This window comes from Pipistrellus hanaki (genome assembly GCF_964339955.1).
Source record: "Pipistrellus hanaki genome assembly, chromosome: 20".
Lineage (NCBI taxonomy): Eukaryota > Metazoa > Chordata > Mammalia > Chiroptera > Vespertilionidae > Pipistrellus > Pipistrellus hanaki.
The window spans coordinates 12,650,768-12,676,211 of record NC_140522.1 but is presented as its reverse complement, the minus strand read 5'-3'; the positions used below and the strand labels follow the sequence as shown (position 1 = coordinate 12,676,211).

The 25,444-nt window shown below is 67.8% G+C and overlaps 1 protein-coding gene across 1 annotated transcript in view; it reads right to left on the bottom strand.

The window, feature by feature from the left end:
• Positions 1–3,811: 3,811 nt before the first annotated feature.
• The window catches only part of ITPKB (inositol-trisphosphate 3-kinase B), an 84,372-nt gene continuing 62,739 nt past the window's right edge, over positions 3,812–25,444 (bottom strand). The window contains exons 3-8 of the mRNA XM_084868855.1: positions 12,834–12,933; positions 11,275–11,488; positions 10,941–11,145; positions 8,767–8,868; positions 6,350–6,421; positions 3,812–4,982 (exon numbers count right to left, since the gene is read on the bottom strand). Of these exons, the coding sequence (XP_084724981.1) occupies positions 4,761–4,982; positions 6,350–6,421; positions 8,767–8,868; positions 10,941–11,145; positions 11,275–11,488; positions 12,834–12,933 (915 nt within the window). The 3' untranslated portion in view covers positions 3,812–4,760. The remainder of the gene's footprint in view (positions 4,983–6,349; positions 6,422–8,766; positions 8,869–10,940; positions 11,146–11,274; positions 11,489–12,833; positions 12,934–25,444) is intronic.

The following is a 25,444-nucleotide window of genomic DNA, read 5'->3' as shown; positions in this document are numbered from 1 at the left end:
TTCAGGGCGCCACGCCACTGAGATGGCACCTACTCAGGAGGCACCTCCCTGCTCTGTTCTTCCTCTGGCCAGCGTGCTAGCAGACTGTTTGCTTTTACAAAACCCTGCCCCCTCACATCTGCTGTGACCCCGCCCCCCACGGGCCATGTGCTGTGACCCCGCCCCCCACGGGCCATGTGCTGTGACCCCGCCCCCCACGGGCCATGTGCTGTGACCCCCCCGCGGGCCATGTGCTGTGACCCCCCCCCACGGGCCATGTGCTGTGACCCCCCAACGGGCCATGTGCTGTGACCCCCCCGCGGGCCATGTGCTGTGACCCCCCCCCACGGGCCATGTGCTGTGACCCCCCCCCCACAGGCCATCTGCTGTGACCCCCCCACGGGCCATGTGCTGTGACCCCGCCCCCCACAGGCCATGTGCTGTGACCCCGCCCCCCGACGGGCCATGTGCTGTGACCCCGCCCCCCGACGGGCCATGTGCTGTGACCCCGCCCCCACGGGCCATGTGCTGTGACCCCGCCCCCCGACGGGCCATGTGCTGTGACCCCCCCCACGGGCCATGTGCTGTGACCCCCCCCCCACAGGCCATCTGCTGTGACCCCCCCACGGGCCATGTGCTGTGACCCCGCCCCCCACAGGCCATGTGCTGTGACCCCGCCCCCCGACGGGCCATGTGCTGTGACTCCGCCCCCCACGGGCCATGTGCTGTGACCCCCCACGGGCCATGTGCTGTGACCCCACCACGGGCCATGTGCTGTGACTCCGCCCCCCACGGGCCATATGCTGTGACCCCCCACGGGCCATGTGCTGTGACCCCGCCCCCCACAGGCCATGTGCTGTGACCCCCCCCCCCCCACGGGCCATATGCTGTGACCCCCCCACGGGCCATGTGCTGTGACCCTCCCCCCCCCCCACAGGCCATCTACCCCTCCGCACGCCTGCGGAAGGTGCCCTCAGGCTGGGCAGGGCCACGGAGGGCAGGAGCGGCTTGCGCCCAGGAGACACGCCCTGTCCTTGGGCGTCTGCGGGGACTGGAGGCGCTGGTGTGGGGGCAGCTGGACCTGCTGGAAGTCTGTGAGGAGGCATCCCCTAGAGGTCCGGGCCCCGGAGGGGACCCTGCCGGAGGGGCAGCCCCGGCCTCGGCTTTCCCAGAGAGCCCGAGCCGGGTGTTCGGCTGGAATCGGTTAGACTTCAGAACGCCGTGTGAACACTGCGGGCCGGTGCTCTCAGGGATGGTGTCTGAGGCTTAAGTTCCAGCTGCCGACGGTGAGGCCGAGGGAGGCAGGCGCGCGGGCACTCGGTGGCCACGCCAGGCGGCCCCTTAGCCTCTCACAGGACCTGTCCGTCACATCCTGTCCCTCGGGGTCTGCAGGCGGTCCGCTCCTGGGCTTTCTCGCCCGGTGCTGCTCGGCGGTGGGGGAGGGAGGGGCGGTGGTGACCGGGAGTCTTGTCCCGGGGCCGAGGGGGCAGAGGGCTGCGCATCTGCAGGCCACAGGGCCAGGGACACACAGAGCCGAGCGCCTAGCGGCTCCTGGTTCACTCCCGGGCTGGCTGAGGGTCCGGCAGCCAGAGCTCAGCCCCACAGCCCTGTAGCCCCCCCCCCACCCCCCCCACCCCGCCACACACACACACACACACACTTCCCGGCAGAAGACAGACTCGGCATAGAAACCAGGCCATTTCGGGATCCGAGTCCCGGCTTCCCACTTACTCCCCAGGTCAAGGTATTGGACCTGAAGCCTCAGTTTCCCCATCCGTAAAATGGAGACAAGCCTTGTCCGTGGAGTCGGGGTGGGGACACAAGGGGACCACAGACCCACCAACGTGGCTCCGTGGCCGAGTACTGACCTATGACCCAGGTCACGGTTCGATTCCCGGTCAGGGCCCAGGCCGGGGTCGCGGGCTCGATCTCCAGTGGGGGGCGTGCAGGAGGCAGCCGGTCAGTGATTCTCATCACTGGTGTTTGTCCCTCTCCCCCTCTCCTTTCCGCTCTGAAATCAATAAAGACGTATTTTTTAAAAGGAGACACAGAGCTGAGCCCCCCGAGGCTGCTGGCTCCCCGCGGGGGCGATGCCGGGGCCGCACTGCTGTGGCCGCCAGGGGCCCGAGCCCGGCAGGTTCGGTGGAGGAGGCAGCGGACTGGCCTTGAGGCGAGTTTTCAGTCCTTTGAGGATTAAAACGTTAACCGGTCAGGTCAGACCCCCTCCTCCTCGGGGTCACCACAGCCCGACCCCACCCTCCTGTCCCCAGGCCCCCCGACCCCCCTCCAGGGCTGGGGACACACACACACACACACACACACACACACACAGCAGACGCGTCATGACTCCAGGTCTTTATTAGAAGGAGCAGAGCAGCTGCGGCCTGTCGGACAGGCGCGTGCGGTGTGGCCGGTCAGGGTTCTCCGGGGGCGCGGGGCGCGGGCACAGAGGGAGGGAGGAGGCCCCTCGGGCCCCCCCAGAGAGAAGGCACTGGCTGGGGTGACATCGCTGCTTCCGGAGAAGGCTGGGCTATGTATACACAGGCTGACCGGGCGGATGCAGAGGACTCAGAGCTACGTACAGCTAACGGGGGTGGGGGTGGGGGGCTGCATCCGGGCCCCCCGCAGGAAAGGCGGCTCGGAAAGAAGGAAGAGCGAAGAGCAGACGCAAAACCCAGCCTCTCAGTCTTAGTGTTTTGTGCAATTAACAACAACAGCAAAATAAATATAACTTACAACTTCTTACACGGCTCTCAGGCAAGTCCGGGCCGAGCATGGGGAAAACCTTCCCGGAGGCCAGGCATGGGAGCCCCAATGATGCGGGGGCAGGGGTGGGGCAGGCCGGGCGGGGGGGGCTCACCCCGCACCTGCGTGGCCAGGCCCCCAGCCGGCCTGGGTGGGAGGCCCTGCAGACAGCCCGGCGCGCGGCTGGGAAATCCACTCCCGGGTCCGGGGAAGGAGGTGGGAGGTCCAAGGGGAAAGGGCGAGAAGGGAGCTGGCACAGTGAGTACAGACCCCGCCCCGAAGGAAGAGCCCTAAACAGATGCCCCTTCTGAAGCTAAAGTGCTGGCTTGTGGGGGGGAGGGGGGGGCGGGCCCAGGTGCCTGTCCAGAGCGGGGATCTGCGGACAGCGATACCGTCCCGGACAGGCCACCGCCGCAGCTCACAGCCAGGCCCCGGGGCGACCCCGTGAGGCCCTTCCCCCGGCGCCCGCGGCCCAGGCCCCCCGCGCCCACGGACCAGGCCCCCCCAGCCCGCGGCTCAGGCCCCCGGCTCCCATGGCCCAGGCCCCCAGCCCACGTGGCTCAGCCTCCGGGTCACGTGCCCTCACAGGCTGGGGGGGGGAGCAGGTGGGCCCACACCGGAGTCCTCCACCGTTTGAACAAGAGCCAGGAAGTTGAAAAGTGATTTCCTTTTTAAAATCTACATCCCACCCTCCGCCCTGTCGGCTGTCCCCAAGCCAGGCGAACGGGGAGCCGCCATGTGGGCGGGCGGACACCCCCGGGGGCGGGAGCCCCCCTCCGACTGGCCCCCCCGGCACACACACCTGGGCTCACGGTCTCCGAGGGCAGCCGGCCCAGGGGCTGCTGGCCTGGCCCCCAACTCTCCTCCCACAACAAGAGGGCCCGGCTCCACAGGCCTCCGCAGAGTCTGCCCTCCAGCACCACACAGGGTCACGTCCTTCTCGCTCGGGGACACACACTCACTGGCTGACACTTAGGACCAGGCTCACAACGGGCGCCCACCGCCGTCAGCACCCAGACTCCAGGGAGAGGCGGGCACAGCTGCCCACACACGGGAAGCACAGGCCCGTCGGGACTAGGACTGTTTCAGGGAAAACAGGTGCAGGGGCGGCTTCCTGCCGCTCCCGCCTGCCAGGGGCGGCCTGGAGCCCCTCTTGGCCTGCAGGGGCCCCGGGGGCTCAGGAAGGAACCCCAGTGTGCAGGCAGGGCCCCCGAGAGGCGGGAACAGAGGGGAGGCGTGTCCTCTGAGGTCTCTCTCCCCGGGGGCTGCCTGGCCCTGGCCCTCCCGGCACCCTGGCGGTCACACAGGCCACGAGGGCACAGGTGGAGGCACAGGTGGCTCTGGGTGGGCGGCCCGGAGCTCTGAGTTCCTGGGCGGGAATCGCAGATGGGAGAATAGCCTGCTCCTGGCTCCCGGCCTCACAGACGGCAGAGACCATGAGGCCCCACATGCCCTGGACCCGGCTGCCACCGGGGGGCGCTCTCCTCAGGGCTGACATGGGGTTCTGTGCCCCAACAAGAAGGAAGCGGGACCAGGCACTGCCGACACGGGGCTCTTACATAAGGTGGCCGGACAAAAACCGTGACTTTTTTTTTTAAAAAACGCTGTGGGATAAAATTGTTAGACATCGGGACTGTCCCGCCCAAAGTGGGACGTCTGGTCGCCTCACTCTTACAGCCCAGCCGGGCGAGGATGTGTCAGAGATGGGCTGTGCGGAGCCGCGGCACGAATGGCGCCGGCCACCAGGGGGCAGCAAGCGCCCACAGGTCTCCCGCCCAGAGGCCTGGCACCCGAGGGCCTCCATCTGCCTGGAGGCCCACCTGACCTCCCGGGCCTCCCCGTGGGCGGCGGGCGGCGGGGCCTGGCGCGGGCACTGCTCTTCCAGAAGGAGACCCTGCAGCAAAGCCCCTGAGGAGGGAAAGAAGGAGAAAGCCCACAAAGTGTCCTGTAGTGCAGTGGGAGGGTCCTGGCCGCACCCCGCGGACGTGAAGGGAACTCGGAGGAGGCGGGAGGGGGAGGGGGGCGGGGGGCCGCGCTCAGGCCACCGGGGCGCTGGGGCCCGGGCACATCTCGGTGAGGATGTCGATGAGGTTGTTGAGGCCGGAGAGGTAGCCGTCCTCGCGGTTGCCCTCCTGCCAGGGCACGTCGTGCCGCAGGGTCTGGCCCTCGGGCAGCGGCGTGGTCTTCCCGAAGTCGATCATCCACACCTTGGCCTGCTCCTTCTTGTCGTGGATGAAGAGCAGCGAGCTGCCGATGACCTGCAGGGGGCGGGGAGGTGAGGGCGCGGAGCCCGCAGGCCGCCCGGCCGCGCCTCCCGCTGCACCCTGGCTCCCGGGGGCCCGGGCGGGACCGGAGGCCGCTCAGGCGAGGCCCAGGCCGCGCGGGGAGAGGACAGGGGTCCAGAGCAGCAGCCACCGTGCGGCAGCGGCAGGAGAGGTCCCCACGGAGGATCCTCTCCCCGCCCCTCCCCCCCAGCTCCAGCCTGCACCCTCCCCACCGTTTCGGACCACAGCTAAGACTTGGGGCTCCCTCTTCGCCTCCTAGCCCTTGCCTCTCTGCACAGGGGTCCCGGGGTGACAGGGGTCACTCGGCTGTTCCAGCAGCTCAGAGAGCTTCTGCCCCGAGACCCCCCAAATGCACACACAGCCCCGGGGGCCGGCAGTGAGGCCGATCGCCCCCATCCCAGCATGAAGCCCCGCTCGTCCTGGGCAGAGGCCTCGGGGTGTCTGAGGCTGTGGTTCCGCTGGGGGCAGGTCAGAGCGGCGGCACAGGAAGTGCGTTCCCAGACGGAAACGCCGCAATCCCTCACTGCGTCCCCCCCGTGGGCCAGGAGCTCGGGGTGCAGGGGGCTGGGGCTCCGGGCAGGGCAGGGCAGACCCCGGCAATGCCAGCCCAGAGCAAGGCCTTCTTCCTGGTGAGAAACAGCAGAACCTCGGGGCCCGTTTTCTGGGAGACTGGTGAAGAGCAGGAGCCCGCAGGCCGCCCGGCCGCCCCTCCTGCTGCACCCTGGCTCCCGGGGGCCCAGGCGGGACACAAACTCCAGGGAGTAACGCAACGGCACGGAGAGCAGAGGGCCACGCGGGGGGCAGAGGCCTCCGGGGCCCTGTCCCCGGAGAAGCAGGCAGGCCGGAGCGAGGGGGGCTCAGCGCTGAGCAAAGACCTGGCAGCAGCCGGAAAGACGGAGGCCCAGGAGCAGCCGGGGACCCGGCACAGCTGGGCTTCAGCGAGGCCGCGGGAGGGAAGGCACCGAGAACCCGAGGCTGCAGCTGTGTGCGCACGTGTTTGTCCATGCGCGCCCACATGTGGGGCTGGGGACCTGGCCGCCCTTACAAACCCTCCAGCAGAGGGACCTGCTGACAGCTTCCAAACCCCCCCTCTCAGGCGCCTGGTTTCCCGCCTGCTCCCTGCAGATGGGCGGGGGCAGGGGGTCCTGCGGGTCCCGGGGGCGGGCTCCTGGCTGTTGGGCAGCTCGGAGAGCTTCTGCCCAGGCCCTCGGGCGTGTGGACGGAGTGGCTGGAGGGAGCCGGGCCTCGGGCAGGCAGTCCGAGGGGTCGCCCCGTCACCCTGACAGCGCCATCGGCTCGGGGGGCGGGCAGGTGTGCCCGCGGGAGAGGCCCACACCCACCTCGTGGCCCCGGAAGAAGGGGGACACCTCCAGGGTGGCCCGGATGTCCTTCAGCCGGTCCCGGTAGGCGATCTGGGGAGAGAGAGGGGGTGGGATTTGAACACTCGAGGCTGGGCTGGGTTTTCAGCCCCATCAGGGTCCCTGCGTGTCAGGGGGAGGACACGCAGGTCATGTGAGCAGCTGAGGCCCAAAGCAGGCGGGGCCGGGGGCAGGCTCCTGGCCGTGCTTCCCAGGCGCTCACTCGGGTTAAGGGGACCAGAAGGCAGCGCAGAGGCGGCAGCATCCTGGGAGCCTGTTGCCATGGCGTCTCCCACACAGGCGTCGGGCCCTGACTTCTGAAAGGGCAGAGCGGGCGGAGAGCCACACGTCCCCCTCCGGGAGCCGGACAAACAGGCCGACCGTGTGGCCGGGGTGCCGCCTCCCCGGGGACGCGGGGAGCCACCACAGGCGCACAGGCCTCAGTGCCAGGGCAGCCGCCGGCTCGGACCCGGCACAGCCCCTCCCTTGGGCTGGGAAGCAGCCTCTGAGCTGCCCTGCTGAGGAGCGAGTGACCAGCGCCCAGCGCCCAGGGCCCTGGAGGGGGTGTGTGCCCCGTGGCTGGGCCCTCAGGGGTCACGGGAAGTCTCCCCAGGGGAGGGAAGGGAGAGAGCGGCCCCATTCCAGCCGGCGGCTGAGTCTCCTTGGAGAAAAGGTGTCTGCCCACCCTCCCTGCTCTACAGCCTCAGTGCCCAGCCGTGTGCCTGCGTGTCCGACTGTCACAGGCTCCCAGCCCCTGTGTGTCCGACAGTCACAGGCTCCCAGCCCCTGTGTGTCCGACTGTCACAGGCTCCCAGCCCCTGTGTGTCCGACTGTCACAGGCTCCCAGCCCCTGCGTGTTACTGTCACAGGCTCCCAGCCGTGTGCCTGCGTGTCCGACAGTCACAGGCTCCCAGCCCCTGCGTGTCACTGTCATAGGCTCCCAGCCCGTGTGCCTGCATGTCACTGTCACAGGCTCCCAGCCGTGTGCCTGAGTGTCCGACTGTCACAGGCTCCCAGCCCCTGCGTGTCACTGTCACAGGCTCCCAGCCCCTGTGTGTCCGACAGTCACAGGCTCCCAGCCGTGTGCCTGCATGTCCGACAGTCACAGGCTCCCAGCCCCTGTGTGTCCGACTGTCACAGGCTCCCAGCCCCTGTGTGTCCGACAGTCACAGGCTCCCAGCCCCTGTGTGTCCGACAGTCACAGGCTCCCAGCCGTGTGCCTGCGTATCCGACAGTCACAGGCTCCCAGCCCCTGTGTGTCCGACAGCCACAGGCTCCCAGCCGTGTGCCTGCATGTCCGACAGTCACAGGCTCCCAGCCCCTGTGTGTCCGACTGTCACAGACTCCCAGCAGTGTGCCTGCGTATCCGACAGTCACAGGCTCCCAGCCCCTGTGTGTCCGACAGTCACAGGCTCCCAGCCCCTGTGTGTCCGACAGTCACAGGCTCCCAGCCGTGTGCCTGCATGTCCGACAGTCACAGGCTCCCAGCCCCTGTGTGTCCGACTGTCACAGGCTCCCAGCCATGTGCCTGCGTGTCCGACAGTCACAGGCTCCCAGCCCCTGTGTGTCCGACTGTCACAGGCTCCCAGCCGTGTGCCTGCGTATCCGACAGTCACAGGCTCCCAGCCCCTGTGTGTCCGACAGTCACAGGCTCCCAGCCGTGTGCCTGCATGTCCGACTGTCACAGGCTCCCAGCCGTGTGCCCGAGTGTCCGACAGTCACAGGCTCCCAGCCCCTGTGTGTCCGACTGTCACAGGCTCCCAGCCGTGTGCCTGCGTGTCCGACAGTCACAGGCTCCCAGCCCCTTTGTGTCCGACTGTCACAGGCTCCCAGCCCCTGTGTGTCCGACTGTCACAGGCTTCCAGCCCCTGTGTGTCCGACAGTCACAGGCTCCCAGCCCCTGTGTCCCCGACTGTCACAGGCTCCCAGCCGTGTGCCTGCGTGTCCGACAGTCACAGGCTCCCAGCCGTGTGCCTGCGTGTCCGACAGTCACAGGCTCTCAGCCCCTGTGTGTCCGGCTGTCACAGGCTCCCAGCCCCGGGGTGCAGAGGCATGACACCCTGCTTTGGAGGGGAGGTCGGGGTTCTGATCCCCGTGGTCAGAGCACATGTCAGGGAAGTCACTATGTCATGAGGTTGTCACCTGCTCTTTCCGGCTCCGAAACGCTGGCGGGCTCTTCCCGGGGAGGGACTGTGACACGCACACACACACACACACACACACACACACACACACACGCCCCTCCCCCACCCCCCCTTCCCTGGCTCAGCCTCAGCCTGGGAGACTGGGAGCAGCGTGGCCAGGCTGTGCGGGCCCGTGGCTGCTGCCGTGGCCGCTCCGCCCCTGCAGACCGGGCACCCCGCCTGCCCAGCGCCCGCCGCGCCCGGGGGCCCACTCACCAGGATGTTGGGGTTGCCCTTGGTGAACTCCCGGAAGGCCTCGGTGACCTGCTCCCGCGTCTTCGTCTTCTTGAAGTCCCGGTTCACCGAGCCGTCTTCTTTCTGGGGGGGGGGGACCGGGAGGGTCAGCAGGGCGGGCGACACCCGGGTCTGAGAAAGCTGCTCCGCCAGGCTGCCCCGGGCAGTGCGGGGCCCACGGCCGGTGCCCACAGCCTGGCACCGGTGGCCCCGGGCAGCGCGGGGCCACACGCTGGTGCCCACAGCCTGGCACAGGTGGTCCCGGGCAGCGCGGGGCCCACGGCCGGTGCCCACAGCCTGGCACAGGTGGTCCCGGGCAGCGCGGGGCCACACGGCTGGTGCCCACAGCCTGGCACAGGTGGTCCCGGGCGGCACAGCAGGGCAGCTGTCTGGGCCCCGGAGGGTGGCCAGCGAGAGTGAGGGCACAGGAGGCTCCGAGGAGGGGGCCGTGGGCCGAGAATGTCAGGGTGCGGAGGGGAACAGCGGGGCTGAGGGAGGTGGACAGGCCTCGGCTGCCTGTCTGGCTTGGCCCCGGCGCCCAGCGCCAGGAGGTCCCTGTGGCCCAGAGCGCCCCCTCCCCAGACAGGAGAGCGAGTCCGCCCCGAGCCACTCCATTCCTCCTGGACTTCCGGTCCTTTACTGGGGGGCCCGGAGCCCCGAGCCACCCTGCTGCCACCTCTACCTCCTCCGTGCCCGCCCCTCCGTGCCCGCCACCTCCGTGCCCACCTCCCCACCCCCGGAGTCACTCTGCCCACCACCTGCCACCTCTGTGCCCGCCACCTCTGTGCCCACCTCCTCTGTGCCCACCTTCATGCCCCAAGCCACCCTGCCTCCACCTCCTCGGTGCCCACCTCCTCCGTGCCCGCCACCTCCGTGACCACCTTCATGCCTGGGTTACCCTGCCTGCCCCCTGCCACCTCCGTGACCACCCCCCAGCCCCAAGCCACCCTGCCTGCCCCCTGCCACCTCCGAACCCACCCCCAGCCCCGAGCCACCCTGCCCGCTACCTCCACCTCCTCCGTGCCCGCCTCCTCCGTGCCCACCTTCATGCCTGGAGTCACCCTGCCTGCCCCCTGCCACCTCCGTGCCCACCCCCCAGCCCCGAGTCACCCTGCCTGCCACCTCCACCTCCTCCGTGCCCGCCCCTCTGTGCACACCACCTCCGTGACCACCTTCATGCCTGGAGTCACCCTGCCTGCCCCCTGTCACCTCCGAACCCACCCCCAGCCCCGAGTCACCCTGCCTGCCACCTCCACTTCCTCCGTGCCCGCCTTCATGCCCCGAGTCACCCTGCCCGCCACCTCCGTGCCTGCTACATCTGTGCCCACCTCCCCACCCCCGGAGTCACCATGCCCGCCACCTGCCATGTCTGTGTCCACCACCTCCGTGCCCACCTCCCCACCCCGAGTCACCCTGCCGGCTACCTCTGTGCCCACCACCTCTGTGCCCACCTCCCAGCAGGTGAGAAGACGGAGGGAGGAGTGAACAGACACCAGGAGCCCCGCAGGGACCCCCTCCGCTCCGGGGCTGGCGCCTCACAGCCCTGCTCTGTGTGTGTGTGGGTGGGGGGGGGGTAGGGAGAGCCTTCGAGACCCCCCCCCCCCGCCCCATCCTGGCCTGAGGACCAGACAGTTTCTCTAAAGGCCCCCCGGGCTGTCTGCCCGCCGGCCTGCGCGGAGGAGGGCCCGGCAGGGTCTCGGGGTGTGTGTGGGGGCACAGCCCTCCCTGCGCTGGGTCTCAGGGTGTGTGAGTGTGTGGGGGGCACAGCCCGCCCTGCGCCGGGTCTTGGGGTGTGTGTGTGGGCACAGCCCGCCCTGGGCCGGGTCTCGGGGTGTGTGTGTGGGCACAGCCCTCCCTGCGCCAGGTCTCGGGGTGTGTGTGGGCACAGCCCTCCCCGCGCCGGGTCTCGGGGTGTGTGTGTGGGCACAGCCCTCCCTGCGCCGGGTCTCGGGGTGTGTGTGTGGGCACAGCCCGCCCTGGGCCGGGTCTCGGGGTGTGTGTGTGGGAACAGCCCGCCCCGCGCCGGGTCTCGGGGTGTGTGTGTGGGCACAGCCCGCCCTGGGCCGGGTCTCGGGGTGTGTGTGTGGGCACAGCCCGCCCCGCGCCGGGTCTCGGGGTGTGTGGGGGGGCAGCCAGCCCCGCGCCGGCCGCCTCACCTTGATGCCCTCGATGCGGAAGCCCAGGGTGGCGGTGGAGCTGATGGTCTCCCGCCACTGCATGTAGCGGGGCTTGGTGACGGCGCGCTGGGCGTGCTCCTCGGCCGTGGGCGCCGCGGGGTCCACCTCCACCATCTTCTGGTACATGTCCTTGCGCAGGCTCGGCTTCTTCCGCGCCTTCGTCAGCTCCTCCTCCAGGTAGGTCCTGGGGGCGGGGCCGCGGTCGGCGCCGTCAGGGCCCAGCCCGGCCAGCCGCCCGGACCCCCGAGGACGCCGCCCCCCCCCCCCCGCCCGGGGTCCGAGAGCCCCCGCCCCCGCCCCCCGCTCGGCTCACCTGATGCCCATCTTGCAGTCCATCACGCAGGGCGAGTCGAAGTCGGCCAGCAGGTCGTCCATCTGGTTGTAGCGCTCCCCGTCCTTGACCACGTCCCCGTGGTAGGCCGGCACGTAGGGCTTCAGCACGTCGGCCATCAGCCGGTCCAGGCAGCGCTGCTCCGACTCACAGTGCTTCTTCAGGATGCGGCCGTTGGCGGCGGCCTTGAAACTCCCTGCGGAGCGCGGGCCTCAGCTCGGGCCGCCTGCCCGCCCTGCCAGCCCACCCTGCCCCCGGGGTCCCACAGGGCCCTGCCCCTCGGGGTCAGCGGAGCCCTGCCCCCGGGGTCCCACAGGGCCCTGCCCTCGGGGTCAGCGGAGCCCTGCCCCCGGGGTCCCACAGGGCCCTGCCCCTCGGGGTCAGCGGAGCCCTGCCCCCGGGGTCCCACAGGGCCCTGCCCCCGGGGTCCCACAGGGCCCTGCCCTCGGGGTCACGGAGCTTGCTAAGAGCAGGGCCTCCCCGCTGCCCCCCCCACCCCGGGCCCCTGGTCCCAGGCCCTGCCCTCGGCGAGCTTGCTAAGTGCAGGGCTGAGGCTGGGCGGGCCTCCACTGTGGGCGGGGCACGGGGAGAGGAGTGGGTGCGAGCCCCAGACCCTGACACCGACAGCAACCCTGACCCCAGGCTTCCCCTGAGACGGAGGGCCGGCGCTCCCTGCTGGAGGGGCAGGGCCGGCGGCAGGTCAGTGCCCTCAGGGGGCCTCTAGGTGGCGCGTCCCTCCCGGAGCCGGGGCGGAGCCATGTGCTTGGGGCAGAAGAGAAACCCCGGCAATGGGGGCACAGCAGATGCCCGGTGAAGGCGCAGACGGTGCCTCCCCGTCCCGGACGGCAGGTGGCGGCCTACCGCCTCCTCTGCCTCACTGAGCTCAGAGACGAAGAGAGCTGTAGACGGCGCCCGGGAAGGCCCACGGGCATTTTCCTTAATTATCGCCAGCTGAACTCGGGGCGACAGGCAGAGCCACGCCCTGGGAGCATGCTTCCCCAACAAGGCCGGACCCGTTATCAGTTCTGACTTCCTATCAGCCCAGGTGTCCGCAGGGGCGGGATGGGTATGTAAATCCAGGCATGCTAGGGTCCATTAAGAATGCAAAGGAGCTGGGGGTACTTCCTGGTGTCGGGGGTATAAAATAAAGGCGCTGGGAGGGGTCACCATCCCGCCTCTCCATCGGAGAGAGTGGCGGCCCACCCGGCTCCCAGCTTTCAATCTATTTCTGCGCCTGCTTGCTTTCTTTCTGTTATTTCTCAATCCCTGGCTCGTTCCTCTCTCTTTCCGCCCGGGACGTGGAAAAGGGAGACCCCGCCACATCTGGCCCCCGAAAAGAGCCAAGGCCGGGGTGCGTGCTGGGGAGGGGTGGCAGCTGCCCGGTGCACCTGCTGGCAGAGTCAGGGCCCCATCTCGGGAGTAGGGCAGCGGCTGCTACTGCGAGCCTCAGAGAACCCGATTGGTCCCTCTCACCCCCCCCCCCCAATCCCCAAGCACTCCCCGCGCCCTGGGCGACCCCCAGGGAGAGCCCAGGACCCCACCTGCGTGCCCGGCCAGCTGGATCCAGGGGTACTTCTTCTTGAAGGACATGACGAAGGGGGACCAGTGCACCATGTTCTTTATCTTCCGCCATGATTTGCTCTGAAACAAGCCAATGAGAAGCCGGGCGTTAGAGCGAGAAAGGCCTCCTGTTAGGGTGCGTGCGCTCAGAGCCGGGCCAGCACCGTGGCCCGCGAGAGGGCACACACACAACGCCCACAGCGCCCACAGCACCCACAGCGCCCACAGGATCCACAGGATCCACAGCGCCCACAGCGCCCACAGCGCCCACAGGATCCACAGGATCCACAGCGCCCACAGGATCCACAGGATCCACAGCGCCCACAGGATCCACAGGATCCACAGCGCCCACAGCGCCCACAGGATCCACAGGATCCACAGCGCCCACAGGATCCACAGGATCCACAGCGCCCACAGCGCCCACAGGATCCACAGCGCCCACAGCACCCACAGCGCCCACAGCGCCCACAGGATCCACAGTGCCCACAGCACCCACAGCGCCCACAGGATCCACAGCGCCCACAGGATCCACAGCGCCCACAGGATCCACAGCCCCCACAGCACCCACAGCGCCCACAGTGCCCACAGGATCCACAGCGCCCACAGGATCCACAGCGCCCACAGGATCCACAGGATCCACAGCGCCCACAGGATCCACAGGATCCACAGCGCCCACAGTGCCCACAGGATCCACAGTGCCCACAGGATCCACAGCGCCCACAGGATCCACAGCGCCCACAGGATCCACAGTGCCCACAGCGCCCACAGGATCCACAGTGCCCACAGGATCCACAGCGCCCACAGGATCCACAGCGCCCACAGGATCCACAGCCCCCACAGCACCCACAGCGCCCACAGTGCCCACAGGATCCACAGCGCCCACAGGATCCACAGCGCCCACAGGATCCACAGGATCCACAGCGCCCACAGTGCCCACAGGATCCACAGCGCCCACAGGATCCACAGCGCCCACAGGATCCACAGCGCCCACAGGATCCACAGTGCCCACAGCGCCCACAGGATCCACAGCGCCCACAGGATCCACAGCGCCCACAGGATCCACAGCGCCCACAGGATCCACAGCGCCCACAGGATCCACAGCGCCCACAGCGCCCACAGGATCCACAGCGTCCACAGCGCCCACAGGATCCACAGGATCCATAGCGCCCACAGTGCCCACAGCGCCCACAGGATCCACAGCGCCCACAGCACAGGGCCTCGCCGGTCATGGGGCCTCCAAGGAGGAGGTTTCGGGGTGTGAGGGGGGACAGGGTGGTCTCCATCCTGAGCTGACCCCATCCCGGGCCACCCCGTCAGGGAGCGTCTGAGCTCACACTGCCCCTCCCTACTCCCCTGGCCTCAGTCTCTCACCTCGGGAGGGAGGACAGCTGTCCCCAGGCTCCTCGGCCTGATGGACACGGGGACCCTGAAAATGACGTCTACGGCCCATCAGCCACGGCCACTCAGAGGGAGACCGGAGGCCACGGCCCTCCTCTGTCCCTCACACGTCACTGTGGGCGCGGGAACCACAGGCGCCCCCTGCTGGCGAGCAATTTTGGAGAGTGGTTTAAGGGGAGCTCCCGGCACCTGTGTGAGAGGCCTGGGTCTCTCCCCATCGTGCTGCTCCTTTCCAGGCCGGGTGCTCACACAGGTGTATGCATGTGCATGTGTGTGCATGCATATGCCTATATGTGCACACGTGTTTGCGCACACATGTGTAGGAGCAGCTCCGTGGACAGAAAGCAGAACCAACATTCACCAAACACCTTCCTCCCAACAAGCAATATGGTCATTTGTGGAACCCGAGCTGCAGAGAAGCCAGCGGTGAAACGGGCACTGGAACCCTCACCTAGAGAGAACCAAGATGGCGGCCTAGGCAAGCACCCAGGCTGCCGCCTCGCACGATTTCAAAACAACAACTAAAATCAGAACGGACACCATCCAAACCACAGGAAAGCTGGCCGAGTGGGAAATCTACAACCAGAAAGGAGGAGAGAGGTTCACGGATCGGACTGGGAGCCGCAAAGCGCTGAGGTAGAGAGATGCTCGTGCGCAGAGAGGAAGGGCGGCCGAGTGCCTGGCTGGCAAGAGGGGAAAGGAAGCCCCCGGCTGCACTGAACCCTTTCTGACTGCACTGAACCCCAACCCCGGCCGAAACCCGTGGACCCAGGCTCATACGGGGGGAGTCCGGACTGTAGAGAAAGGCACCTGGAGACTCAGAGACTGGGAGACCGGGGGAACCGGGAGCCGCAGCGGGCAGGGTCAACAGTCGCTCGCGAGTGAGTGTGCACAGAGAGGTCTGACAGCGGAGGCTGCCGCAGCCTCTCCACAGCGGAAGGAGTCGGAAGCTCCAGACTACAGAGGCCCAACCCAATTCTGGGCGAGCCCCTGGGACACCCATGTTCTTGCACGGGGAATCTGGGCCGGTCAGGTGGGAACTCAGGGGAGCGCACAAGGGCAGGGCTGACGGGAAGCCAAGACTGTCAGCTCAGCCCCGAGACTCCGCCCCATCCAAGCTGAGCACAGAGGCTTTTGCAATTTTGCAAGTCTGATCCTATAAGACTGTCTCCAATACAGACTGTATCCCAGAGTAGACACAGCTGATACTCACATCCAATTGGCCTGAAGGTCAATTCCTCCCAGTGACACCAACGACAATCAAGACTTAACTATAACAAGGCTGTACACACAGTTCACAAAGGGGAGCACCAAGAGTGTCTACCTCAGGTAACTGGGGAGGCTGACCCACCGGGCCATATAGGACACCAAACACACAAAGCCACCCTACCAACTCAGGGAATGCCGAGACAAGGAAACAGATCTCAAACGAAAGAGATGGAGAACAAAAGACTGGATATAGAGTTCAAAACCAAGGTTATAAGGTTTTTCAAGAATTTCCTAGAAAAGGACAATAAATTTAATGAGACCCAGCTAAAAATTAAACATAAACCGACGGAAATAAAAAATGTTATACAGAGACCCAACAGCAGACTGGAGGAACACAAGAATCAAGTCAAAGATTTGGAATGCAAAGAGCCAAAGGACACTCCTCTGGAGAAGCAAGAAGAGAAGAGAACCCAGAAAGTTGAAGATAGTGTAAGGAGCCTCTGGGACAACTTCAAGCGAACCAACATGAGAATTATGGGGGTGCCAGAAGAAGAGAGAGAGCAGGACACTTAAAACCTATTTGAAGAAATAATGTCAGAAAACTTCCCCCACCTGGTGAAAGAAATAGACTTACAAGTCCAGAAAGCGCAGAGAACCCCAAACAAGAGGACCTGCGCCCCCTGAGAGCCTGAGCCCCCTGAGGGCATGAGGGGGGTCGGGCAGCTCTCAGGTTCACGGGCTCGGAGGGCCTGGCTGCACAGCCTCGGTGGCCGCACGTGGGTGAGCACCGGTGCTGGCTTTGCTGTCTGCACCCGCGTGCAGGCGGTGCTTCCTGCTGGTCTGGAGCAGCCCTGCTCCTGCTGTAAGAGGAGGTCCTCCCTGCACCCCTCCCTCCAGCAGCTCAGGAGGGAGAACCAGCAAACAGCCAGGCGGGTGTGTGTGTGTGTGTGTGTGTGTGTGTGTGTGTGTGTGTGTGTCCCCGAGGACCAGGCGGCCTGGAGGTGCCTGGGGTTCTGGCTGCTTGGACACCCCCATCCCCAAAAACTGATTGGACAGGTGCTGCCCACCCAGAGGTGTGGACGGAGGCTGCTCGTGGGGGGAAATCCTGCCACACGGAGCCCAGCCCTCCTGGCTCGGAGGAGACAGAGTCTCAGGGAAGGTGCGTTCCAGACATGGAGCTGTCCCCGGCTTCCAAGGCCCGTCTGTCCCACGGCTGCCGGCCCGGCGTCCTGCCTGCGGGAGGGCCGGCACCGCGGGAGGCGCGGGCAGGAGCCACCCAGACCAGGGAGGCCCCGGGCAGCGTCCCTGGTGCTGCCGGTTTGTTTAACCCGATTCCGGGCCTCGTCCATTCACGGCTCCCTCACGGCTCCGGGGACAGCCCCTCGGGCTCGGGGAGGTCGCTTAGACCAGAAGTGGCCTGGACAGTGACCTTCCATCAAACAGGCCCGGAGGACGGGGAGGGAGAGAAGGGCCCGGCTGGGCCTTGGGCCTCGGGCCGCCCACCCACAGGGCTCCAGACGGTCAGGACCCCGCGTGGCCTCACATGGGAACGTGTGCCCGTGTCCCATGCCCAGGGAGAACGCCCAGGCGGGGACGGCAGAGCAGGAGCCCCGTAGGGACCCCCGTGGGGACCCCAGTTCTCGCCCAGGACTCCGGCCCAGTGCCCGTGGGACCGGCCCTGCAGTCCGGTGGAGACGGGACCTGGGCCTGCGGGGCTGGCTCGGCCGCCGGCTCTCTGCCCATGGCTAGGGCCTCCCGCTGTGCTCAGGGCTGGGGCAGGGCAGGGCCCACGGGCCCCCAGCTTCCCTCCGAGAGGGCCCCCGCCTTCAGCCCTCCCTCCTCCACCTCCGCACGCCCTCCGGGGCCTGGCCTCCTCCCTCCTCCCAGGCCTCCCTTCTCGTCCGGGAGGAGGAGAGGAGCGGTGCCAGCCCGGCTCCCCCATGGACCGGGACCGGACGGAGAGCCCCCAGGCCCAGCGCCATCTCCTCACGCAGCCCCGCCCGGGGTCTGCTCCCGGTCTCTCCAGCCACCGCTGCCCCCACCAACCGCAGGCGTGTTCGTCCACCGAGTCCGGGAGAGGAGGAAGAACGGAGGGACATGGGGACAGACTGCTCTGTGAGGACCGCCTCACCCACCGCAGGACGCCACCACGCCACGTGTCTGCAGCTCCCGCGCGCACACACACCACACACACACACACACACACACACACACACACACACACGCAGGACATGAGATCCCACACATGCAACCTGTGAGACCCCGCACACGAAGGCCGTGAGACCCCCACACAGACGCCAGGCAGAGTGTCCACAGGGACCCCAGGAGAACGGCCACGGAGGCACAGGACAGCTCAGCCCTCCCCCAGCGCTTTCCTCTGCCCCAATGCCCCTCCCCCCGCGCCCGGCTACACCTGCACCGCGTTCTGATCTGTGCGTGCCAGCTCCCAGAGCCGGGCCCGCACCCGGCCCCCGGCTGGTCCCCGAGAGGCCGCACCGCCAGCCCCGCACGTGGCAGGTGCACAGGGGGGTCTGCCATCGGGCGCCGGGTCAGAGCCCCGGAGCAGGTTCCAGGCAGGTCTCCCCGGAGCCACACGCCTGTCCCGTCAGCCCCGGCGCCGCCTGGACGGCCCCGAGCAGCCGCCGGACACAGCGGCTCAGGCCTGCGCCCCCGCAGCGGCCCTGCCACGGCCCTAACCCTACGGCCGAAGCAGCACCCTCCCCCTGCCGGGGTTCTGTCTAAGCCCCTGCCTCGGAGCCGGGCAGCCTGCAGTGCGGGGGCCGTGTGCAGAGCCAGGACGCGGAGCAGCCGGGGTCCGCCCCCCCCCCGCCCCCGTGTTCCCCCGCCCGCCCCCGGACCGCAGTGCGAACCGACAAGGCAGTCACATCCGCCCCGGCTCTGGGCACTGCCGGGCCGGCCGGCCGCTCGTCTGTGACCACTCGCCTTCCCTATGTGTGTGTTTTAAAGGTTTTTTTATATTTATTATTTTTTAATTTTTAAAAAATATTTTTTATTGATTTTTCACAGAGAGAAGGGAGAGGGAGAGGGAGTCAGAAACATCGATAAAAGAGAATCATCAACCAGCTGCCTCCTGCACACCCCCCCCCCCACTGGGGATGTGCCCACAACCAAGATACGTGCCCTTGACCAGAATCGAACCTGGGACCCCTCAGTCCGCAGGCCGACGCTCTATCCACTGAGCCAACTGGTTTTGGCTAAGTTTATTTTTTTATTTCTTAGCTATGTGCCCTGACCAGCAACCGAACCAGGACGATGCTCAACCCACTGAGCCACACTGGCCAGGGCTGCTGTTTTTTGTTTTTTTTTTTAATATATTTTATTGATTTTGTACAGAGAGGAAGGGAGAGAGATAGAAAGCTAGAAACATCGATGAGAGAGAGTCATCGATCAGCTGCCTCTTGCACACCCCCTCTACTGGGGATATGCCCGCAACCAAGGTACATGCCCTTGACCGGAATCGAACCCAGGTCCCTTCAGTCCCCAAGCCAACACTCTATCCATTGAGCCAAACCGGTCTCGGCGGGCTGCTGTTTTTTAAAAAAATGGAAACAGTTTCTCCTCTAAGCACCTTAGACGGGCAAGCTTCCACTTCCCGGGGCCCGGGGCACTGTGGGTGGCAGCGGGGTCACCGCGCAGAGCGGCCCGCGGGGCCCGGGCCGGGGAGCCCATGGCGGCACCCGGGACGCGGGGAGGGCGGGTCGCCCAGCGCGGGGTCAGAGGTCAGCTGGGTTTCCGGAGACCCGTCTGCTCGGTGGGCGCCGTGAGGGCGGCGAGGGGGGCCTTGGGGGGCAGTGAGACTACTGAACACGGGTCGTTTAACAACGGGGTTCACACACCCTCCCACCCGCGTGTCCCCCAGTTTGAACGCGTCCCTCCAGCACCCCGTGACGAGGTCCTGTGACCCTTTGGCTCACTCATTTCTAAGTCACCCCAAAAGCCTCCGTTATTCCTCAGCGTGAGAGCGAGGAGAGACCTCTGAACCGGCAGAGGAGGGGTCGCCTCTGGGCTGTGTGAGTCCCCTAACCTCGCTGCCAGAGCTCCTGGCTCTGCCGCTCGGGCGCCAGTGCACCGCGGGGACCCGGCTGGTGGGCGGGGGGGCAGGAAACCACACTGAGCCTCTCACATAGGCACCACCGGCCCTGACCGAGATCCCGCAGGCACTGACCGCTCACTCACACGCCGAACTGCTGTCCCTCCGGCAGGTGCTAGCACGCTCAGAGAGGCTGAGCGACTGGCCGGGGTCACACAGCTTCCCGGCTCTCACCGCTGAACGGGAGGATTGTCTGGCTTCAGCAGATAACGGCCCCCCGTCTCTCCCGGTTACAAAGCAGCCTGACGGCAGCGGGTGCTCGTGGGAGCGGCCTGTGGGGTGGGAGGCCGAGGAGGGCCTGCCTGCCTGCCTCCTCCCGCTCCCGGCCGGGACCCACGCGGGGGCGGGCGGGGGGGCGCCCGGGGAGGGTCCGCGCAGCAGACTCCCGTGTCTGGGAAGGACGCGTTCTCCCTCTTCTGCTTCTGGTCGCTCTCAAACACGGAGGTTTCCCTGGAGCCGGCTCCTCCCTGCGGGCGGCCTGCTCCTGCCACCAGCTCCGTCCACTGTGCCACCCGCAGGCCCCGCCTGGGCAGCCCGGCAGGTGGGCCCGGCTCCGCTCCGGCTGTGCCAACGCGGACCCTGCGCGGCCAGAACGCGGGCGAAGGCCTTTCGGAGCCACGACTCCCAGGATCGGGAAGACTTGGCTGGGCGGGCGCTCCGGCTCAAAATAAGCCCGGCTTTGAAGGCGAGCCATCTGCCTGTTCACAGACAAGAAGACGCCCCGAAAACCAAACGCGGAAACGCTCTGTGAAAGAGGCCCCGGTGATGTTCAGTCCCCGCCGCCCCGCCCCGTCCTGCCCCGTCCAGTCCCGTGAGGCCCCGCCAGCGGGCGGCGCAGGGCACCGTGGGCAGAGTTCGCGCTGGGCACCGGCTCCTCCCATCCCTCTTCCCAGGAGGACCCAGTGGAGGGGCGGGTGGAGTGCCCTCAGCACCCACAGCAGGTCTGGGGCAGAGGGCGGCCCACCCTCCTCAGCGCCCTGGCCACCGTGGAGGGCGGGGGGGGGGGGCGCGGGTGTGAGAGAAGCTGCTTGTTCCCCAGGTGAGAGCTGCGTCCTCTCGGCTCCTGATGGGATCCAAGGGCCTGTGGCTCCTGCTCAGGCTGGGTGTGCGGGAGCTGGGCGTGCGGGAGCTGGGTGTGCAGAGGAGCTGTGTGTGCGGGAGCTGGGCGTGCGGGAGCTGGGCGAGTGGGAGATGGGTGAGCAGGAGCTGGGCGAGCGGGAGCTGTGTGTGCGGGAGCTGTGCGTGCGGGAGCTGGGCGTGCGGGAGCTGGGCGTGCGGGAGCTGGGTGAGCGGGAGCTGGGTGTGCAGGAGCTGGGCGGACCTGCCGCTGCAGTAAATAAAATGGCACCCGGGTGGCTGGTCCTGAGGGAGCCGTCTTGGCCATGGCTCTGGCAGCGCTTCTGGCCAAAGCTGGGAAGACCCTGAGCGCCTGCCCCCGTCCTTTCTGACCAGCCGCCTTCTTCCCGCGGCAGCCAGAGGCCCCGGGTCTGGACCAGGCTGCACCCAGAGGTCCCGTCAGGGCCCCTCTCCCCGCCGCCCTGACACAGTGCCTGCCAGACCAGGCTGCCCGGGGCCACCGGGTGCTCCCCCACCCACAGGAGGCGGGGGCCACCAGGCACAGCCCAGCCCCAGCCCCTCTGGCCTCACCCCCACACCCACTCTCCCGGTGCCTCTCTGACCAGCAGGGCCGGCCCCCTCCTGCCGACCCCAATGCTCTCCCCGCTCCCGCCCTGACGGCACCCCACCGGTCCCTCCGCGGACCCCCTGGATCCGTGATGAGCCCGCCCTCCCCATGACACTCCTCAGGCCGTCCCAGCCACGCCAGCCCGGGACCCGCCCCCAGCGGGACAGGGTCTGGGTGCCGTGTGTCTCCGAGCAGAGGGAAGCTTCTACAGAACTGGGACTGAGGCGGGGAGCGCCACCCCCGGCCCTGGAACCACGGACACCCCCTCACGCCCGCCCGCGCGAGCCTGGACTTCTCCAGGGACGCCCCCAGGGAGCAGGAGGGGAAGCTGGTGGGAGCGCCCTGTCCCCTCGGCCGGGGGGCCCCCCTCTCCCTGCCCCACGTCCCAGCACAGGGCAGCCGGCCACCCAGGGTCTCCCGGTGCCCCTGAGGGTGTGGAGCGCCCCCCTGTGACTGCCAGACCCTCCCCCGTCCCTTCCCGCCCAGCCTCCCAGGAGCTGGCACCCCAGCGCCCCTCCTGCCAGTGAGCCTCGTGTCGGTCACCCCAGAAGGGCGGTGCCCGTCGCCCCAAATGGACCGGCCGCAGCCCTGCCACCGGGAAGCCCCGTGCGCCCCGCTGGGCCCTGGAAGCTCCCGCCCCCCTGCCCCCCGCCCCCCGATTCCTCTCCCTCCAGAACTAAAAATACCGAGGCCGGCTGGCGGAGGAAACGCTTTGGGGCCGAGGCCCGGCCCCCCACACCAGGCGCCGGCCCACAGGCCGCCGGGACCGAGCGGGAACAATGGCAGGAAACGGGAGCGGCGGCGGGAAGAGCCGAGCGGCCGCCTCCCGGCCCTTCCTCTGGGCGCGCTCCCGGGACAGAGGCCCTTCCTCTGGGCGCGCTCCCAGGACAGAGGCCCTTCCTCTGGGGGAGGGCGTCCGGGGCTCTGCCTGCGCCCCCCCCCACACACACACACCAGCCCGCCCCCCGGGCCTGGCCTCCCCAGAGGCTCTGTTTTCACGTCGGTGAAACGCCGAGCCACCAGCGTGGAAATTTACTGGAGGCGCCGAGGGTCTGGGACCAGGGGGGACCCCGCGCCCCTGGACGGCCAGCTCCTGAGCTGGGCCCGCCTGCCCCGCCCCCACCGCCCAGCCCCCCGGTTTGGGGCTGGAGGCTCCCAGGCCTCCGTCTCGGCTCTCGAGGGGGCAGGGGCAGGCCAGGGGGCAGCGCACCGCCTGCTGACCCGGGACCCGGGACCGGTGACAGACGGCTGACGTGCTGAGCGCCAGGAGACCGGCGCGGGGCCGAGTGCTCCGTCAGGATCCTGTGGGTGTGGAGGGCCCCCTGTGACTGCCCAGACCCTCCCCCGTCCCACCCAGCCTCCCAGGAGCTGGAGGAGCGTGTCCGCCTACCGCACAGGCCTCACCCATCCTGCCGTCCCGGACACTGAGGCAGGGACTGAGCACCCATCCTGCCATGGGGGGCACTGAGGCAGGGACCGAGCACCCATCCTGCCGTCCCGGACACTGAGGCAGGGACCGAGCACCCATCCTGCCATAGGGGCACTGAGGCAGGGACCGAGCACCCATCCTGCCATCCTGGACACTGAGGCAGGGACCGAGCACCCATCCTGCCATGGGGGGCACTGAGGCAGGGACTGAGCACCCATCCTGCCATGGGGGGCACTGAGGCAGGGACCGAGCACCCATCCTGCCGTCCCGGACACTGAGGCAGGGACAGAGCACCCATCCTGCCATGGGGTCACTGAGGCAGGGACTGAGCACCCATCCTGCCATGGGGAGCACTGAGGCAGGGACCGAGCACCCATCCTGCCGTCCCGGACACTGAGGCAGGGACCGAGCACCCATCCTGCCGTCGGGGGCACTGAGGCAGGGACCGAGCACCCATCCTGCCGTCCCGGACACTGAGGCAGGGACCGAGCACCCATCCTGCCATGGGGAGCACTGAGGCAGGGACCGAGCACCCATCCTGCCGTCCCGGACACTGAGGCAGGGACCGAGCACCCATCCTGCCATGGGGTCACTGAGGCAGGGACTGAGCACCCATCCTGCCATCGGGGCACTGAGGCAGGGACCGAGCCCCTGCCCACAGCTCCAAGGTGGGAAGTGGCAAAGCCAGGATTCAAACCCAGGCAGCCTGGCTCCAGGTCCAAGTTCTTCATCACCCTCTAGGCTACCTGGTTTCTTTCTTTTTTAAAAAACACGTGTTCATTGATTTCAGAGAGGAAGGGAGAGGGACAGAGAGGGAAACATCAATGATGAGAGAGTAACGGATCGGCTGCCCCCTGCACGCCGGCGGCTGTTCTCCCCCTTCGCTTTCATGCCGTTCCCAGGACCAGCTGCCGGGGTGCGGGCACCGGGGAGAGGCCGGCTGAAGTCCGTGTGGGGGGAGGCAGGGAGGCGCCCGGAGCCGGAGCCCGCAGGACACGGCACCGTCTGCTGGGGGCACTGGCCAGACCCTCAGCGGCCCGGCCGCTTCTCACACCGTCTCCTCTTCCCTTTTCCCAGAGTCAGTGGCCCTCCCCCCGCCCCGCCACCCCGGAACCAGACCCGGGAGAGCCGGCCGGTGACAAGTGACCGACGGTGCAGGCAGAGTGCAGCCAGGGGCCGCTGGGTTATTTTCTTTGGCCACGAGTGTTTTTTCCTTCTCTGAGCGAGTTGCCAGCGTTGAAAGATCAGGACGTCTCAGGCACAGAAGCCAGCCCCCTGGGACACGTGGGCTGGCGTCCGGGGCTGCATTCGGGGTGGCACCGCGTGGCCGAGCGGCCAGCACCCCGGGGCGGGCTCCTCCGGACAGCGGCCTGAGCGCCCCCACCGGGCCGGCCTCCCGGCGTCCGGCTGAGCCTGGGGTCAGAGGGGAGGACAGAACCGGCAGCAGCCACCCAGGCCACGTGCACGTGGACAAGCCCGTGTCCCTGAGCGTCCGTGTCCCCGTCTGCACACAGGAGACAGGCACGGGGGAGCAGGGAACACGAGGGGGAGGAGGGGGGTTCTCTGAGCCCCGATCGTGGCATAGCCTCCAGCCAGACCCGGCCGTCCGGCCCACAGGGTCACAGACAGCGCCCAGAAAGCTGCTCCGACTACTTAGCAGCTGGGGAGGTAGGAACGGGGACAGCGCAGGGGGGATGGCTCAGTGGCCACGTACCTAGAGAGGCCGACACAGACCCCCCTGCCTGCCCGCCCCACCCCTGCTCACCAGAGACTCGGGGTGTCGTCCCTGGGTCAGGCCGGAGGCAGAGGCAGTGAGGGGGGCTGGCTGGCCTCCTCCCTGGGCCAGGCCCCCACTGCCACGCTGTCCTGGCCGCACACAGCCCCGGGTCTGCAGGCAGAGCCCCGACGGCACCGGTGAGGTCCGAGCCGATGGCTCGCACGCAGACAAGGCCTCGGAGGGGCTGCCCGCACAGCTCAGCAGGGAGAGTCCCGGCCTCTCACCCCCAGGCCGGCGGCCCCACAGACGGCTCACCCTCCCTCCTGGGCCCTCCTGCTGGGAGCTGACTGGGCCCGCTCCCCTCTCCCGTCTGTGAAACCCACACTCAGCCCGCAGCATCATCATCATCATCATCACCACCCCCACGGCCGGCACTCCATCATCATCAACATCATCATCACCCCCCCCCCGCCACGGCCCGCACTCCACTATGGGAGTACCCGCACCCAGCCCAGCCCACAGTGTGTGCATCATCATCATCATCATCATCACCATCACCCCCACGGCCCGCACTCCGCCCCGGGAGTACTGCACCCAGCCCAGCCCTCAGCGTGTGCCGCACTGTGGCCCGGGCTGGGCGCCGGGTCCTGGCGCCCACGGCCACGGTGGGCTGGGAGCCACCACAGCGGGTGGGAAGGTCAGGCCTCACAGAGGCACAGGCAGGGGCGGCAAGAGGCTTGTTTCCTTGGGAAACTGAGGAAATGCATTGAGGAAGCGACCTGGAAGAGGCGGCAGAGGGTGTGTGTGCGCGTGTGCGCGCGTGTGCCTGTGTGTGCGCCTGTGCATGTACATGTGTGTGCATGTGTGCGTGTGTGCATGTGTGTGTGTGCACGTGTGTGAGAACTGGGGCAGGGTCTCAGGTCTGGGAAGAACATGAGCAAACGCAGAGAAACAGAGCACCACCAGCTAAGCTCACCTGGCACCAGGGCTGGGCAGTGAGCGGTTTGCCTGAGGCCAGCAACGTGGTGGGGTGTCGGTCGGCAG